Genomic DNA, 18279 nt, shown 5'->3' on the forward strand with positions numbered 1-18279 from the left:
GGCAATTCTGATCCAATCCGTTAAATAATAAATGCTTGCCCCCGGGCCTGAGAGGATGTAAGTTCAATATATAGCTAGATGTAGATGGCTAATGTTAACTAGCTAACGTTGCCCATGAAAGGAAGTTAGTCTAGCGAGCAAGCATTTGAGCCAGGTAGTCTAAGACAACAGAAAATAAAAGTGTGTAGTGATAGACCGTTTCGTCAACAGGAAAGAGATGAGGATGGCATTGGCGTTTCTCTACAATAGGGGGAGTCTCCATGTTTTTTCTACGTGCATGAATGCACACGTACGCACACACACTCAGAAATCCATATCATATGTATCTTACGTTGATTGGACTAAATCGTTTTTTGGTATCTTTTAGTTGTCACTGTATTAGACTAAGCATAAATTATTTGATAACATTGAAATGGTGCTGGTATAGTGGAGGCAGCTCCTGTTTTCTTTGTGACTTGCGGTACCTCTATGTGGTTCTAAATCAATAGCTGTTTAGTGGTCTGAAAATGTTGGAAACATTAACTTGCTTATAAGCGTTGTGGACTTTAGTGGACAGAGCTTGCTCTCTGGTTTTGTGATGAAACAAAGGTGTGGTTGAATTTATTCGGCCTTTAGGCATACATATCACGGGCATAGGGCAGATGAACTAACAGAAGTCCAACGGCACGTTCTGATAACCAAAGCAACTACTGTACATTACATGTGTTGGTTATTTCTTAAACGTCTAAGCCATTTTATCAGATATTTGATAAAATATTTAATTTGGCCTTTACTACTATAGCCTGTAGAAAAGCATTGAATAACATGTTAAAAAGACAGTAAAAAATTAAATCAAAAGGAATAAAGTTATGAGAGAAAGCTCAGGAAATATATACAGTACGAGCCAAAAGTTTGGACACCTACTCATTCAAGGCTTTTTCTTTATTTGAACTATTTTCTACATTGTAGAATAATAGTGAACGCATCAAAACTATGAAGTAACACACATGGAATCATGTAGTGTTAAACAAATCCAAATCTACTTCTGATTTGATATTCTTCAAAGTAGCCACCCTTAATCTTGATGACAGCTTTGCATACTCTTGGTATTCTGTCAACCAGCTTCACATGGAATGCTTTTCCAACGGTCTTGATGGAGTTCCCACATGCGGAGCACTTGTTGGCTGCTTTTCCTTCACTCTGTGGTCCAACTCATCCCAAACCATCTCAATTGGGTTGAGGTTGGGTGATTGTGGAGGAGAGGTCATCTGATGCAGCACTACATCACTCTCCTTCTAAGTCAAATAGCTCTTACACAGCCTGAAGTTGTGTTGGGTCATTGTCCTGTTGAAAAACAAATGATAGTTCCACTAAATGCAAACCAGACGGATGACATATCAATGCAGAATTCTGAGGTAGCCTTGCTGGTTAAGTGCGCCTTGAATTCTAAATAAACCACAGTGTCACCAGCAAAGCACCCCCATACCTCCATAGTTCACGGTGGGAACCATACATGCAGAGATCATCCGTTCACCTACTCTGCGTTTCACAAAGACACGCCGATTGGAACCAAAAATCTCAAAATTTGACTCATCAGACCAAAGGACAGATTTCCACCTGTCTAATATCCATTGCTTGTGTTTCTTGGCCCAAGCAAGTCTCTTCTTCTCATTGGTGTGTTTTAGTAGTGATGTCTTTGCAGTAATTCGACCATGAAGGCCTGATTCACGCATACTCCTCTGAACAGTTGATATTGAGATGTGTCTGTTACTTGAACTCTGTAAATGATTTATTTTGGCTGCAATTTCCGAGGCTGGTAATTCTAATGAACTTATCCTCTGCAGCAGAGGTAACTCTGGGTCTTCCTTTCCTGTGGCGGTCCTCATGAGAGACAGTTTCATCATAGGGCTTGATGTTTTTTTGCGACCACATTTCACATTTCAAAGTTCTTCATTTTCTGTATTGACTGACCTTCATGTCTTAAAGTAATGATGGAGTGTTGTTTATCTTTGCTTATTTGAGCTGTTCTTGACATAATCTGTACTTAGTCTTTAACCATATAGGGTTATCTTCTGTATACCACTTCTACCTTGTCACAACACAACTGATTGGCTCAAACGCATTAAGAAGGAAATAAATTCCACAAATGAACTTTTAACAATGCACACTTGTTAATTGAAATGCATTCCAAGTGACTACCTCATGAAACTGGTTGAGATAATGCCAATAGTGTGCAATGCTGTCATCAAGGCAAATGGTGACTACTATGAAGAATATCAAATATAAAATATAGTTTGATTTGTTTAACACTTTTTTGGCTACTATGTAATTCCATATGTGTTATTTCATATTTTTGAAGTCTTCACTATTATTCTACAAATATAGAAAAAGGTGTGTCCAAACTTTTGACTGGTACTGTATATATTTTTTTTACAGATATTTAACCCCTTATTTTTGTTGGCAAAAATGACCTCTGTACTTCCATTCATTTGTATGGGTTACGAGTCCCTATTTTATAAAAAAAAAAAAAAAAAAATTAACCTTTATTTAACCAGGTAGGCTAGTTGAGAACAAGTTCTCATTTGCAACTGCGACCTGGCCAAGATAAAGCATAGCAGTGTGAACAGACAACACAGAGTTACACATGGAGTAAACAATTAACAAGTCAATAACACAGTAGGAAAAAAAGGGGAGTCTATATATATTGTGTGCAAAAGGCATGAGGTAGGCGAATAATTACAATTTTGCAGATTAACACTGGAGTGATAAATGATCAGATGGTCATGTACAGGTAGAGATATTGGTGTGCAAAAGAGCAGAAAAGTAAATAAATAAAAACAGTATGGGGATGAGGTAGGTAAAAATGGGTGGGCTATTTGCCGATAGACTATGTACAGCTGCAGCGATCGGTTAGCTGCTCAGATAGCAGATGTTTGAAGTTGGTGAGGGAGATTAAAGTCTCCAACTTCAGCGATTTTTGCAATTTGTTCCAGTCACAGGCAGCAGAGAACTGGAACGAAAGGCGGCCAAATGAGGTGTTGGCTTTAGGGATGATCAGTGAGATACACCTGCTGGAGCGCGTGCTACGGATGGGTGTAGGAGAGGGGGTGACCTTGATAATTCATTGTTAAAACGAGAGGCTGCCTGGATCTTTAATTTAAAGACCCTTGCGCCCTTATTTTCCTCCTATGACGAAACGGGTCGAATTAAGATCCAACATCTGTAAATTGCCAGAAATGTGATGCCCAATTCTATATAAACTCGTAGGCAATGGTGCACTGTAAATCTGGTCATTATAAGACGCGTGGAGTTTGCATTTCACATACACAAATAACTCTTACAGATCTTCTGAAGTGTCAGGTATAGGGAGCAGGGTTTGAGGTCTTGAGCAATGTTGCCAAGTGTTCAGCCTACAACTCACAAAAATACGTAAGTAATGAAAAACACTGACTGAACCCCTGATTGTCATCCTTATCGTGCATCTCCACATAAATACTCCACATAAATACTGCTCATGAAATATGCACTCAACAGACAGTTTAATTGGTGATTGGGAAATCCTGAGGTATTTCTCAGGGTTAAGATGGCAAGAGGATCATGACTGTGAGCAATAGCAGAAATTCATCATGTACTCTGAAGTAGGTAATCTGCATAGGGGAATATTGATGTTTCTATTTGCAGACAGAAAGAGTACAGTGAAAAAGTAGCATTGGAGCAAACATTGAACTATGTTGTGAACTAAGGAAATATGTTGTGAATTAGAAATGTGTATCCAAGGCTTATCCCTCTGATGAACGTACCAATTCTATGCCTCTGAGACCACATCCCACATGAAGCCACTTAATATGTTGATAGCCAGTGGATGATATATACTTTTCTGATTCCATATTTATTAGTACACACTTTCCTAGAGCATTCAATAATATTTATACTAATATCTCCGTGCCATCTGCATTAAAGTTTTATTAAAGACTCTTCACATATTAAAAACCTGGAGAAATTCACATGGTTCCATTTTTAATTTACAAAGTACATTTTTTTAATGAATAAATGATTATATTTTTCAATCTTTGAGTTTCATTTAAGTTACCTTTATCTGCCAATAGTGTTGAAGTGAAGATTACATATCCATCTGTCCAAATATTTACAAAAACAATACTACTTTCCAGGGGATGTACTTACTTTTTCACATGACTGTATGTACATTAGGGCATAACATTTAAGTGATACCCCGCTAGGTATAGATTCAAGATATTGTTCTTCATCTCCTGCTACTGTAAAGTAGGCGTTTAAAGGCTGCTAATCATACTGTCATAATTTAAAGTAAAACCATACTGTTTTTGTGACACTCCATTAAGACATTAACAATACACTACCGTAAGCAACATTTAAAAAACCATGGCGATATGGCAGTTTGCAACGACAGTCATTGTAACAAGGCTCTTTGTGTAATTTCTTAACAAAAATGGAGGCTGTCAAAATGACCATGGCCTGGAGCTGATTTGGCTTTGTCCATGTTTTTGTCAGCTCGTTAGGGCACATGACTAAAGGTAGACTCAGTGAGATGACGTTGCATGCCCAAAGTAAACTCTATACAGGTACATTTACACAACAACTAAGAGTGTTGATGGACAAGGCTAAAATGATTTTGTTTTGACCCCGCAGCTGTTTTGGTCCCATTGTGGCAGCGTGATGTGCCCCCATGCACATGCACAGATACCAGAGAAGGCTGTGAGAGGAGCTATAGTAGGACGGGATGAAACGGTATCCAACCACATGTTTGACTCCCATCCATTCCATTCCAGCCATTACAATGAGCCCGTCCTCCTATAGGAGTATATCTGCCGTGCTGCTCGTTGCAATGTTATCTCGCTGAGTCGATCTCACTGCACATCACTTTCTTGTAGGGATTGTGTTATTCATGATTACACTGTATATTGCACTCATACTGATTAAATATATTTGCCAATAAATGGCAGTTAATATAGCCATAAATGGTGTTTGCTTCGTATTGAGCTAATTCTTAAAAATTTCACATTTATTTAACTAGGCAAGTCAGTTAATTAAGAACAAATTCTTATTTTCAATGAGGGCCTAGGAACAGTGAGTTAACTGCCTTGTTCAGGGGCAGAATGACAGATTTTTACCTTGCCAGCTCGGGGATTCAATCTTGCAACGTTTCGGTTACTAGTCCAATGCTCTAACCACTAGGCTCCCTGCCACACCATGGCTTCATAAGGATTCATGGCTTCATAAGAATTCAAATTGGAATACTACAGAATCAAAAAGGGAAGCACTGAATTGCATGTGATCTCCCATGGATAGTAGGAACCTGTAGATGCCTAATTTCACAAATGCTCTACTTAATTCAGTTTTGGTTAGTTTGGTAGCTTTCAAACAAAAGAATCCTCACACTACCAGCTGTTAAAGGTAATGTTCCTGTGTTCACGGAGACCGCATTCACGGTAAACGCTGTATATGTCGGTACAATCAGAAAATGACCTTTAAATAGCGTATAGCCAACAAAGTGCTATCGGATTGAATCCTGGTCTTGAGCTGCTTACCACCTTCCATTATTTGGAAGACCAGATTTGAGGTGAATCAGTATCGTTTGTTTAAAAAATAAACAAATACATTTCAATTTGTTACCATGCAAGTTTTATAGGTCAATTTGGGGTTTTGGGGTCATGTTCTCTACAGGGCGCCATTTTAGACCAGGCCTCTGAAGAGGAATGAGAGGGACGCTCCCAGAGCCAAACCCAGGGACATGAAGAAGGCCATAATGGCTCCAGCTGTCTCCGCTTCATGAGCAGCAACTTTTCTGTGGAGAGAGAGAATGACAGCCGATCAGGTGTGGTAAGATTTTAGGTGCAACCTAATTTCTGTCAACCTGGGAGACATTTTTCTCTCGTAAGGACACGTGAGTAAACTAACCATAACTTTTTAAATAGACAGCAGTTCCAAAAACGAAATGAAAGCCATTTTTCTCAGTTCCATGGTATGAGCAGTTAATGTCTTTTTGCTTGGTAGGACAGAATTGCTTTGCGTTTACCATGTGTGTTATGCCTCGCCCTTCTAACAGACATTGTGACTTTAATAATTATCACCCTATTTCTAAACTTTATTTGCCTAGCTAAAATGTTTGAATCCTTGACTAAATGCTCAGCCAAGATCTTTCTTTACTTCAAAATCTATTCTAAATGTGCATCAGTCGGGCTTCAGACCAGGGCATAGCACCTTCTCTGCAGCATCACTGGTTGTAAATGATGGAGTAAATTTGTTTGGATAGGAAGAAATAGTGTGCTGCTCTATTCATTGACTTGTCTAAAGCGTTCGACACTGTCGACCGATCTTTACACATTCAAAAAGGTTGTCTGAAATTGTCCTGGATCAGGTGACTGGAAATTGGTTTATGGTGCCCACATTGATCGTGTCCCTGCTTATAAATATCTGGGCATCTGGATTGACAAAAATTAATCTTTTTAAAAGCATATGGATGAGTTGAGAATAAAGTTGAGAATAAAAATGGGCTTCTTCTTTAGAAATAGATAATGCCTCTTTCTGAACAGCAGAAAGCAGATCATTCAGTCAACTTTCCTGCAAATGCTAGACTACAGTTGACACCATTTATACGACTGCAGGTGCCACTACACTGAAACCATTAAATTCAGTTTACCACACCACACTTCACTTTATTACAGGTGACCGGTTCAGTACACATCATTGCATCCTATTTCAGAAAGTAAGCTGGCCGTCTCGTAGATCGATACACTGCTCTCTTTTTGTTTATATAGCCTTCTTGCACAAACGTCCACCGTACCATACTTCACTGTTCAATTATACGAGTCACCAGACCTGATCACAGGGATGGCTAAATCCAGAGGTCCCGTTGATCTCTACAGAACTGGGGAAATTAGCATTCAGTTATTTTGCACCCTGTGTATGGAATGATCTGCAGACCTCTGCACCCTGGTGCTCCGTTACCTCTAGGGCAGTTCAATTTAGTAAGATGTTTTATTGTCACATACACCAGATAGGTGGAGTGAAATGTGTTGTTTTACAGGGTCAGCCATAGTAATACAGCACCCTTGGAGCAAATAAGGGTTGAGTGCCTTGCTCAAAGGAATATCGACATATTTTTGACCTTGTCGATTCGGGTATTCAAACCAGCGACCTTTCGGTTACTGCTCTAACCGCTAGGCTACCTGCTCCTTGTTGAGGAATGTGATTGCTTTTCTTAAATTGATTGTAAATATTATGTTATTATTACGTTGTGTTTGTATATTTTGTATAATTTGTGTACTTTCAAAATAGGCCTAGGTCTCAATGGGATTTCTCTGTTAATAAAGAAATGTTGTATTTTTACTAATCCCATCTATGTCAAATTTTTGTTAGCAAATGGTTAGTTTGCTCACAACATGAGTCATTGTGAGAGTAAAATGTTGCCCGGTACCTTGAAAGTTGATCTATTTGGGTTTGTGCCCAGGCAAGAGGTCTTACTTGGGCCCAAAGCACATGCAAAGGCTGGCCAGGTATCCATTGGAAAAGGCAAAGACTATCATGAAGACGATGAACCAGGCGTCGTGTTCAAAGAAGATAGGCAGGTTGTAGCGGGGCTGAACATTGCACAGCATGAAGAGCGGCACGAAGATCACACGGGCCACCAGAAGAATGGGCACCAGTTTGCTGTCCTTCCCAGGCTGAAAGTAGAGGGATGCCAGACACACCACATTCACATTCAATGAAAAGCACTCAAGTGCATGTTCAATAAAACATTGCTGCTGTGTATGTTTTAAGCCGGTCACCACAAGATAAGGTAGTTATTTATATCTATTTATTTATTTATCTGAAATTCAGGGTAGTTCAGTGTTGACCTGTATTTTTATCTCAGATGGTAAATTTACCACGTCAGTAAAGGCTTATGGGTAACCTTTATTGTTCTGATTCTTCAACATCACAGATTTTGTTTGCAAAATTATATATATTTATCTTCAAGGGATTTCTTTTTTTTGTGGGGGGGTGGGGCAGTAAGCAACTGATGAATAGTACGTTAGTCTAGCCCCTTCTATACTAATGACCATGGGTCCTGTCCTGATCTTGTCACAAGTCTGATTGTCCTCACATTTTCAGAAATATGTCTGCACCTGTTATTAAATTGTGTTTCTTATCCTCAGATCCTCAAAAAGTTCTACATCTGCACCGTTGACTGGCTGCATCACCGCTTGGTACGGCAACCGCAAGGCATCTACTGCAAGGCGCTACAGAGAGTGGTGAGTACGGCCCAGTACATCTCTGGGGCCGAGCTCACTGCCATCAAGGACCTCTATACCAGGAGGTGTTAAAGGAAGGCCAAACAATTGTCAAAGACTCCAGCCACCCAAATAATAGACTGTTTTCTCCGCTACTGCAAGCGGCCTCAGTGCACCAAGTCCGAAAGCAACAAGACCTTGAACAGCTTCTACCCCAAAGTCATAAGACTGCTAAACAAGACTGCTAAATAGCTAATCAAATGGCTACCCGGACCACCTGCATTGACCCTTTTTTCACCAACGTTTGCACTGACTCTATGCACAGACACTGGACTCTACCCACACCCTCACACATACTGACACCCCAACACACACATACACTACATATGACCCCCCCCCCCCCCACACACACACACACATTCACGTTCACACCCACAACATACTCTGTTGCCTATGTCTATTATATATCCTGTTGCGTAGTCACTTTACACCTTCCTATATGTACATAGCTACCTCAATTAACTTGGTACTTGGACTCTCTGTATATAGCTATGTTATTTTTACTCATTATTGTTATTCACTGTCTATTTATTCCTGGTGTACATATGTATCTAAAAAAATAAGTGTATCTTTAACTCTGTATTATTGTAAAAGGACCCGTAAGTAAGCATTTCACTGTTAGTCTACACCTGTTGTTTATGAAGCATGTGACAAATAACATTTTATTTCTATCCATCCACTGTGACATTTGCAACATTCATTTGACATGCAATATCGACCGTCCCATAGAGAATGAATGTGTTGGGACGGAACACACAGCTTTTCTCAGACAGTCGAAATCATGAATCAGCATTATTTTTATGGATATATTAAAATAAATGTCAATAGAAAAACTGGTAGAATTTTTTTAACAATCTGTCACAACCCGACCGTTGCTGAAGTGCACGAGATGAAGAGTAGAACTGAATTGAAAAGGAATCGCAGCACACTCAAGATCAATGCACAATTTTAAATGTATTTCGGCTTAGCTTTGGGTCGTCGGACTTTCATCGGAGGATACAAAAACACAATGACTGGCCACATATAGGCAACGTGCGTTAATGCAATCAGATGTGATGAGCAACACCCGTGTACAACAAACACCAGGATGCACATCAGTAATCAATTATCTCAGAAAAAGTGTGACTTATTTGAGAGTTTATATTGTCTATATGTGGCCTCTGTCAGTGTGTTTGTATATGCTCTGATGAAGGTTTGACGACTGAAAACTCAGCCTAAATATATTGAAAATTGTGCATTGATCCTCAGTGTGCGGAGATTCCTTTTCATTTACAAAAATACAGGTCAAACAAAACAAAATGCAGCTAGTTTGCGGTTTTTCCGCTTCAGTTTGAAGTGATTGTGTTAGCTGTGTAGTTCGCGAGCTAACAAACGGGAAGAGCCTCCATAGAAAACATTATTGTTTGACGTAGCAACCTTCTAAGCAAACTAACAACCTTTTGGATTGGCTGGCAATGATGTCATTCAAACGAATGACCAGTCAGCATAGCTGGCAACAATGCAAATCGAACGAACTACCAGTGGGCATGGGTAGCAACCTCTGGACTATATCTTCGTGGAAGTAATATGAATAAACAAAATTTTTCATGAAAATATTATATGTTCATAATTATTTTTGTATGTTGGTAACCGTTGTATAAAAGTGATAATAGCTTTGAAGCCGTGGTATAGAGAATTTATTGGCAAGGTTTGCTGGCCCTCGACTTCATCTCGGGCCTAACACCCGTGTCTGGTTACAGGATCAGGGAACACAGGTTCCTACTACACTGTAGGACCATTTGAAAAACAATTGAGGGGTTAGACATGTCGAGAGATGAGTCCTTATTGGTCCGTTATGTCACATGCTTCTGTCTATAACAGCTTCCCCATTATTTAGATCATCTTTGCTACCACCGATTTTGGAACAATATATCTATGGACAACTGCAAAAGTGTTGCTACTGCTCTCAAAAACATTGCTGCCCTGAATGTAGCCGGTGCTATCGACAAAGCTCAGTGGGCAAAAGTTTAAGTAGAGAGCACTTTCTGGAGGAAAATGCAATGCTGATATAAAGAGATGAGCGTGGCTAAGGCTTAAGAGGGTGTGAACGATGCTGAATGGGTGCAAACAAGGGTGAGCTCTATAACAGGTATGAAAATCTCTACAAAATCTTTTAAGGGCATTTTCTCCTATTTGTCTCCTGGTTTTACAGGTTTATCAACTTTCAAAGCAGCATAACTTTCCCTTGCTTCCTCCATCTATAGTGTATATGACATATCATTTTGAATATCTGATTCTGTACAACAACAACAAATCCAAAAAGCTAAATCGCAATATTTGACTTAATCTAACATAAAGTTGTTGGGTCACATATAGGCTATCCTCCAAACCAGTGCTTCTAGGACATTATCACGTAATTGTGTGTGGAGAGCTAAATGTAATCCAGACCTGTAAACTGGAATCCTTAGTTCACAATATGAAAAACTTGAATACGAATCAGTTAGTTTCAGGCCTTTCCGTTAAAACTGACCAATTTCTTTCACTCTATTTACAAGTGTTTTGTTTTGGTGACTTACCCACATACACACAGCAGTAAGGCTTCTCCCAACCCAGTCGCTGAGGTTGAAGAGCAGGAAACAACACACGGGGATGAAGTACAGCTCTGAGACGAGAGAGCAATGTACAATAAGAGACCACGTCTGTTCATTTGTCTTTCATTGGTTGTGAATGACTGAATATGATCATGTTGTAAGTGCTGGCAAAATGACAAGTCATATACTCTAATATGGACTCATTAACCGTGCTCTTATCATAGATAGATACACGCATACATGTACCACACCCACCCACCCACACCCACACACACCCCAGGTGCCTCCATCAGCGATGGTAGACTTCACATCCACAGTGACTGCCGGGAAGGTGCCGATGGTGATGGTGAAGGCAAAACACACAGAGAGAGCCAGGACCCAGATCTAGAGTAAATGGATCAGAGCTTAAGAAGAAAGCACATTAGACCAGCTGAGGCCACCACAGACACCTTTTCCCCTGCGGATATACAGTTGAAGACAGAATTTAACATACACCTTAGCCAAATGCATTTAAACTCAGTTTTTCACAATTCCTCAAATTTAATCCTAGTAAAAATTCCCTGTCTTAGGTCAGAAAGGATCACCACTTTATTTTAAGAATGTGAAATGTCAGAATTATAGTAGAGGGAATAATTTATTTAAGCTTTTATTTCTTTCATCACATTCCCAGTGGGTCAGAAGTTTACGTACACTCAATTACTATTTGGTAGCATTGCCTTTAAAATGATTTAACTTGGGTCAAACATTTCGGTAGCCTTCCACAAGCTTCACAATGGGTGAATTTTGGCCCATTCCACCTGACAGAGCTGGTGTAACTGATTCAGGTTTGTAGGCCTCCTTGCTCGCACACACTTTTTCAGTTCTGCCCACAAATTTTCTATAGGATTGAGGTCAGGGCTTTGTGATGAACACTCCAATACCTTGACTTTGTTGTCCTTAAGCCATTTTGCCACAACTTTGGAAGTATGCTTGGGGTCATTGTTAATTTGGAAGACGCATTTGCGACCTGACTGATGTCTTGAGATGTTGCTTCAATATATCCACATAATTTTTCTCCCTCATGATGCCATCTATTTTGTGAAGTGCACCAGACCCTCCTGCAGCAAAGCACCCCCACAACATGATGCTGCCACCCCCGTGCTTCACAGTTGGTATGGTGTTCTTCGGCTTGCTAGCTTCACCATTTTTCCTCCAAACATAATGATGGTCATTATGGCCAAACAGTTCTATTTTTGTTTCATCAGGCCAAAGGATATTTCTCCAAAAACTACAATCTTGGTCCCCATGTGCAGTTGCAAACCGTAGTCTGGCTTTTTAATGGCGGTTTTGGAGCAGTGTCTTCTTCCTTGCTGAGCGGCCTTTCATGTTATGTCGATATAGGACTTGTTTTACTGTGGATATAGCTACTTTTGTACCTGTTTCCTCCAGCATCTTCACAAGGTCCTTTGCTGTTGTTCTGGGATTGATTTGCACTTTTCGCACCAAATTACATTAATCTCCAGGAGACAGAACGCGTCTCCTTTCTGAGTGGTATGACAGCTGCGTGGTCCCATGGTGTTTATACTTGCGTACTATTTTTTTGTACAGATGAACATGGTACCATCAGGTGTTTGGATGAACCAGACTTGTGGAGGTCTACAATGTTTTTATTGAGGTCTGAGGATTTTCCCATGATGTCAAGCAAAGAGGCCCTGAGTTTGAAGGTAGGCCTGTGCACCAATACTGAATTTTAAAAGCATGTTATATTCAATTAAGTTCCCTTTAATATATACAGTGCCTTTGGAAACTATTCAGACTCGTTAACATTTTGTTACATTACAGCCTTATTCTGAAATGGATTAAATTAAATAAAAAATCCTCAGCAAACTACACACAATACACCATAATGATGAAGCGAAAACAGATTTTTAGAAATGTTTGTATATGTATTAAATATAAAAAACAGAAATACCTTATTTACCTAAGTATTCAGATCTATTGCTATAAGACTCAAAATGGAGATCAGATGCATACTGTTTCCATTGATCATCCTTGAGTTGTTTCTACAACTTCATTGGGGTTCACCTGTGGTAAAATAGATTAATTGGACATGATTTGGAAAGGCACACACCTGTCTATATAAGGTCCCACAGTTGACAGTGCATGTCAGAGCAAAAACCAAGCCATGAGGTCGAAGTAATTGTCCGTAGAGCTCCGAGACAGAATTGTGTCAAGGCACAGATCTGGGGAAGGGTGCCAAAAAAGTCTGCAGCATTGAAGGTCCCAAGGACACAGTAGCCTCAATCTTTCTTAAATGGAAGAAGTTTGGAACCACCAAGACTCTTCCTAGAGCTGGCTGCCCGGCCAAACTGAGCAATAGGGGAAGAAGGGCCTTGGTCAACAATCAAGAACCCGATGGTCACTCTGAAAGAGCTCCATAGTTCCTCTGTGGAGATGGGAGAACATGCCAGAAGGACAACCATCTCTGCAGCACTCCACCAATCAGGCCTTTATGGTAGAGTGTCTAGAGGAAGCCACTCCTCAGTAAAAGGCACATGACAGCTTGCTTGGAGTTTCAGAAAAAGCACCTAATGAACTCTCAGACCATGGAGAAAAATATTCTCTGGTCTGATGAAACCAAGATTGAACTCTTTGGCCTGAATGCCAAGCATCCTGTCTGGAAGAAACCTGGCATCATCCCTATAGTGATGCATGGTGGTGGTAGCATCATGCTGTGGGGATGCTTTTCAGCGGCAGGGAATGGGAGACTAGTCAGGATCGGTTTCATCAGACCAGAGAATATTGTTTCTCATGGTCAGAGAGTCCTTTAGGTGCCTTTTGGCAAACTCCAAGTAGACTGTCATGTGCCTTTTACTGAGGAGTGGCTTAATGAAACCCTGCTCCAGACCTCAGACTGGGGCGAAGGTTCCCCTTCCAACAGGGCAGCGACCCTAAGCACACAGCCAAGACAATGCAGGAGTGGCTTGGGACAAGTCTCTGAATGTCCTTGAGTGGCCCAGCCAGAGCCCAGACTTGAACCCGATCGAATATCTCTGGAGAGACCTGAAAATAGCTGTGCATCGACACTCCCAATCCAACCCGACAGAGCTTGAGAGGATCTGCAGAGAAGAATGGTAGAAACTCCCCAAATACATGTGTGTCAAGCTTGTAGCGTTATTCCTAAGTAGACTCAAGGCTGTAATCACTGCCAAAGGTGCTTCAACAAAGTACCTAGTAAAGGGTCTAAATAGTTATGTAAATGTGATATTATATCCTTTTGCGAAAAGTTCTAAAAACCTGTTTTTGTTTTGTCAATATGGGGTATTGTGTTGATTGAAAAAAACAATCTAATCAATTTTAGAATAAGGCTGTAACATAACAAAATGCGGAAAAAGTCAAGGGGTCTGAATTCAATAAATCAGATTATTTATATGAATAAAGACTTAATAAAAGATATGTAATAAAGACACTTTTCGTCCATTAAAATAACATCAAATTGATCAGAATTTCAATGTAGACATTGTTAATGTTGTAAATGACTATTGTAGCTGGAAACTGCAGATTTTGTTAATGTAATATCTACATAGGCATACAGAAGCCCATTATCAGCAACCATCACTCCTGTGTTCCAATGAAACATTGCTGATTAAAGAAGCAATAAAACTGGCCTTCTAGGCAGAGTTTCTCTGTCCATGTGTCTGTGTACTTTGGCTGATGTTTTCTTTTTATTGGCTAGTCTGAGATATGGCTTTTCTTTGTAACTCTGCCTAGAAGGCCAGCATCCCGGAGTCGCCTCTTTACTGTTGACGTTGAGACTGATGTTTTGCGGGTACTATTTCAGGAGGAACATTGCCTTTACATTTCAATCATTCAATAAAGTTGAACTTCAACAATGTAGATTGAATCCAGCCCTTAATTTACCTTCTTGAAGATGGTCAACATGGACACGTTTTGCTCCTCTTCTCCTTTTTTGAAAACGGGTTTAGTCTCTGATGCATTTTCTGAGAGGTTAAGGAACAAGGCAATCCATTAAAGGGGCAATCTGCAGTTCAAACAATAGCAAAGCAGAGACCCCCTCCACTGTTTCAGTAAACAGCTGAGGGATAGGGCTGGAGAAATGTAACCACTTTCATATTCATAGACAGAGCTATGGATGCAAGGACTAACAATCCATGATATTAACATTACAGTTTTAACCATGTTTTGAGGCTATAGAGTGTTTGTTTACAATAAAACAGGAGTACAGCATGATTGGGGCCGTACTTGCAAACATGAAACCTTTTCTAAGTACATTATTTTGCATCAGCCAGTTGCATGTGCTCCAATGCTACATGAATTGATAGCTGTTCCCATAAGATAGCCTGGCACATTTAGCCCTAACCTGACCAGCTGTCCTGTCCGGTGATTATTTCCTCTAACAAATTCCACATCAGCCTATCAAAGATCTTAGACTTTATGTCCACCAAACAATATAATTTCTGAAAATAGGTCTTAGCCACCAGAGGGATATTTTAAACCTCCAAATTCAAGGTTGCTTTTGTTCCACTTGGTCTTTCACAATTGTAGTGTTGAAATAGTGCATGATGCATCCTTGACTAGGCTACTAGCTTCTAATGTCAGAACAATTCAAGAGGTACGTTTTAACATAGTTTATTCAAAGTATTCAGAGCCTTGACTTTTTCCCCATTTTGTGACATTACAGCCTTTTTCTAAAATTGATTGAACTGTTTTTTTTCTCTCATCAATCTATACACAATACTCCACATTGCAAAGCAAAAACACTTTTTAGAAAATGTTGCTAATTTATAAAACATAAGAAACTGAAATTTGACATTTACATACTGTAAGTATTCAGACCCTTTACTCAGTACTTTGTTGAAGCACCCATGCGTCTTCTTGGGTATGACGCCACAAGCTTGGCACTCCTGTTTTTGGGGAGTTTCTCCCATTCGTCTCTGCAGATACTCTCAAGCTCTGTCAGGTTGGATGGGGAGCATTGCTGCACAGCTATTTTCAGGTATGTCCAGAGATGTTCAATTCCGGGCTCTGGCTGGGCCATTTAAGGACATTCAAAGACTTGTCCTGAAGCCACCTCTGTGTTGTCTTGACTGTGTGCTTAGGGGCGTTGTCCTGTTGGAAGGTGAACCTTCGCCCCAGTCTGAGGTCCTGAGCGATCTGGATCAGGTTATCATCAAGGAGCTCTCTGTACTTTGTTCAGTTCATCTTTCCCCTGGTCCTGACTAGTCTCCCAGTCCCTGCCATTGAAAAACATCCTCAAAGCATGATGCTGCCACCACCATGTTTCACCGTAGGGATGGTGCCAGGTTTCCTCCAGATGTGACGCTTGGCATTCTGGCCAAGGAGTTCAATCTTGGTTTCATCAGACCGGAGAAACTTATTTATCATGGTCTGAGAGTCCTTCAGGTGCCTTTTGGCAAACTTTAAGCGGGCTGTCATGTGCCTTTTACTGAGGACTGGCTTCCGTCTGGGCACTCTACCATAAAGGGCTGATTGGTGGAGTGCTGCAGAGATGGCTGTCTATCTGGAAGGTTCTTCCATCTCCACAGAGGAACTCTGGAGCTCTGTCAGACTGACCATTGCATTCTTGGCCACCTCCCTGACCAAGGCCCTTCTCTCCTGTTTGCTCAGTTTGGCCGGGCGGCCAGCTCTAGGACAAGTCTTAGTGGCTCCAGATTTCTTCCACTTAAGAATGATGGAGGCTACTGTGTTCTTGGGGATAATCAAAGAGTGCAAGAAATGTTTTTGCACCCTTCTTCAGATCTGTGGTACGACACAATCCTGTCTCGGAGCTCTAAGAACAATTCCTTTGAGCTCATGGCTTGGTTTTTGCTCTGACATGCACTGTCAACAATGAGACCTTATATAGACAGGTGTGTGCCTTTCCAAATCATGCCCAATCAATTTAATGTACCACAGGTGCACTTCAATCAAGTTGTAGAAACATCTCATTGATGATCAAAGGAAACAGGATGCACCCGAGCTCAATTTCGAGTCTTTGTCTTATTTCTACATTTAATATTTTCACAAATCTAAGAAACAGAAATGTTGTTTTACCTTTCTTGAGTAGATCCAGCTTGTTCTCCTCCTCAATAATTCTGTTTCCACTTTGGGTCTTGTAATATTGGTAGAACTCCTAAAGTAAGGTTCAGAACAACAAATTATCTCACAGTGGGGATGGTAGTTAAACGGAGGAGATCAACTGGAATGGATCAAATGGAGGTATTATGCATTCTGGTCCTTTAACAACACTGGAAAATCAATAAGTAGTGAATTAAATGTTGTGAAAGGGTAACCATTTTTCACCTTAAAATGTATACCAAAGAAACCCCATTGATTTCATAGTATAACAAACCATACAACTCTATGCACAAGGACAACTTTTAACAATGTATACAGAGCATTCTACAAAAATAAATTTACAGTAAACACTGTGCAGTTGCAAAGTTTGGTAACTATTACGGTAAATTGCCCGAAAGCATTATTTGCATTACTTATTATCATTGAGTAAACTCTCCTAAGCACTTTTTCAGCCAAATTGATGTAATAACATAAAATCCAGAGTTGAGTTATTACCAGTTTAGGGAGGACCACATAGGATATTATGGCCAATAAGATCACTACACAGGCTGTGATGAAGTATCCAAAAGCAGCGTCATTTATCTCCGAGCCACCTGGGGAAGGAGAGAGAGAGAGTGAGAGAGCGAGAGAGAGAGTTGACTTTGGAATGCCACTGTTGCCCCCAACCCCTGTATCATCTCTCAGACTTACTTGAGATAGCACAGATCATGGAGAAGGCAGCGAAAGTTCCCGCCAGGCCTTGCCCACTCATGATGGGTGTGGTGTATTTGGTAGGCAGCTGGCCTGCCATGCCAAACAGACTGCCCTGCAGGATAGCTCCAAAGGCTGAAGAGGTTGTAAAAAAACAGTCATAATTCTGACCAGAGTCCAGTTATACAGCAAGGAATTATCGCTTGATGAATTAATGACTACTCATTAAGTGTCCCAATCTGCCCCATTAACTGCTCATATACTACTCAACATATTTATTTGGACAGTGAAGCAAAATCTTTTAATTTGGTTCTGTTCTCTAGTATTTTGGATTTGAGATCAAATGTTTCATGAGGCAACAGTACAGAATGTCTGTCACCTTTAATTTGAGGGTATTATCATACACATCTGTTTTGCCATTTAGAAATGGAAGTATTTGTCATAAGTATTTGAACAAATTCACTTATAGTGTATTAAAGTAGTCAACATTTTTGTATTTGGTTTCCATATTCCTAGCACACAATGACTACATCAAACTTGTGACTCTACAAACTTGTTGGATACATTTACAGTTTGTCTTGGTTGTGTTTCAGATTATGTTGTGCCTTATAGAAAGAATGTTGCTACAGTCGCATTAACATCTGCTAACCATG

The 18279-nt window shown here is 40.2% G+C and overlaps 1 protein-coding gene across 5 annotated transcripts in view; it reads right to left on the reverse strand.

Annotated features, from left to right (window-relative positions):
- Window positions 1-3918: 3918 nt before the first annotated feature.
- Window positions 3919-18279, reverse strand: part of LOC115116096 (equilibrative nucleoside transporter 1-like) — a 32860-nt gene continuing 18499 nt past the window's right edge. For all 5 annotated transcript variants that reach the window (XM_065001609.1, XM_065001610.1, XM_065001612.1 and 2 more), the window contains 8 exons: window positions 17627-17761; window positions 17432-17529; window positions 16913-16991; window positions 14759-14838; window positions 11134-11242; window positions 10844-10929; window positions 7480-7679; window positions 3919-5800 (listed from right to left, as the gene is read on the reverse strand). In XM_065001609.1, the coding sequence (XP_064857681.1) occupies window positions 5689-5800; window positions 7480-7679; window positions 10844-10929; window positions 11134-11242; window positions 14759-14838; window positions 16913-16991; window positions 17432-17529; window positions 17627-17761 (899 nt within the window). In that variant the 3' untranslated portion in view covers window positions 3919-5688. The remainder of the gene's footprint in view (window positions 5801-7479; window positions 7680-10843; window positions 10930-11133; window positions 11243-14758; window positions 14839-16912; window positions 16992-17431; window positions 17530-17626; window positions 17762-18279) is intronic.

Source organism: Oncorhynchus nerka, linkage group LG15 (assembly GCF_034236695.1).
Source record: "Oncorhynchus nerka isolate Pitt River linkage group LG15, Oner_Uvic_2.0, whole genome shotgun sequence".
In the NCBI taxonomy this organism is placed as follows: Eukaryota; Metazoa; Chordata; class Actinopteri; order Salmoniformes; family Salmonidae; genus Oncorhynchus; species Oncorhynchus nerka.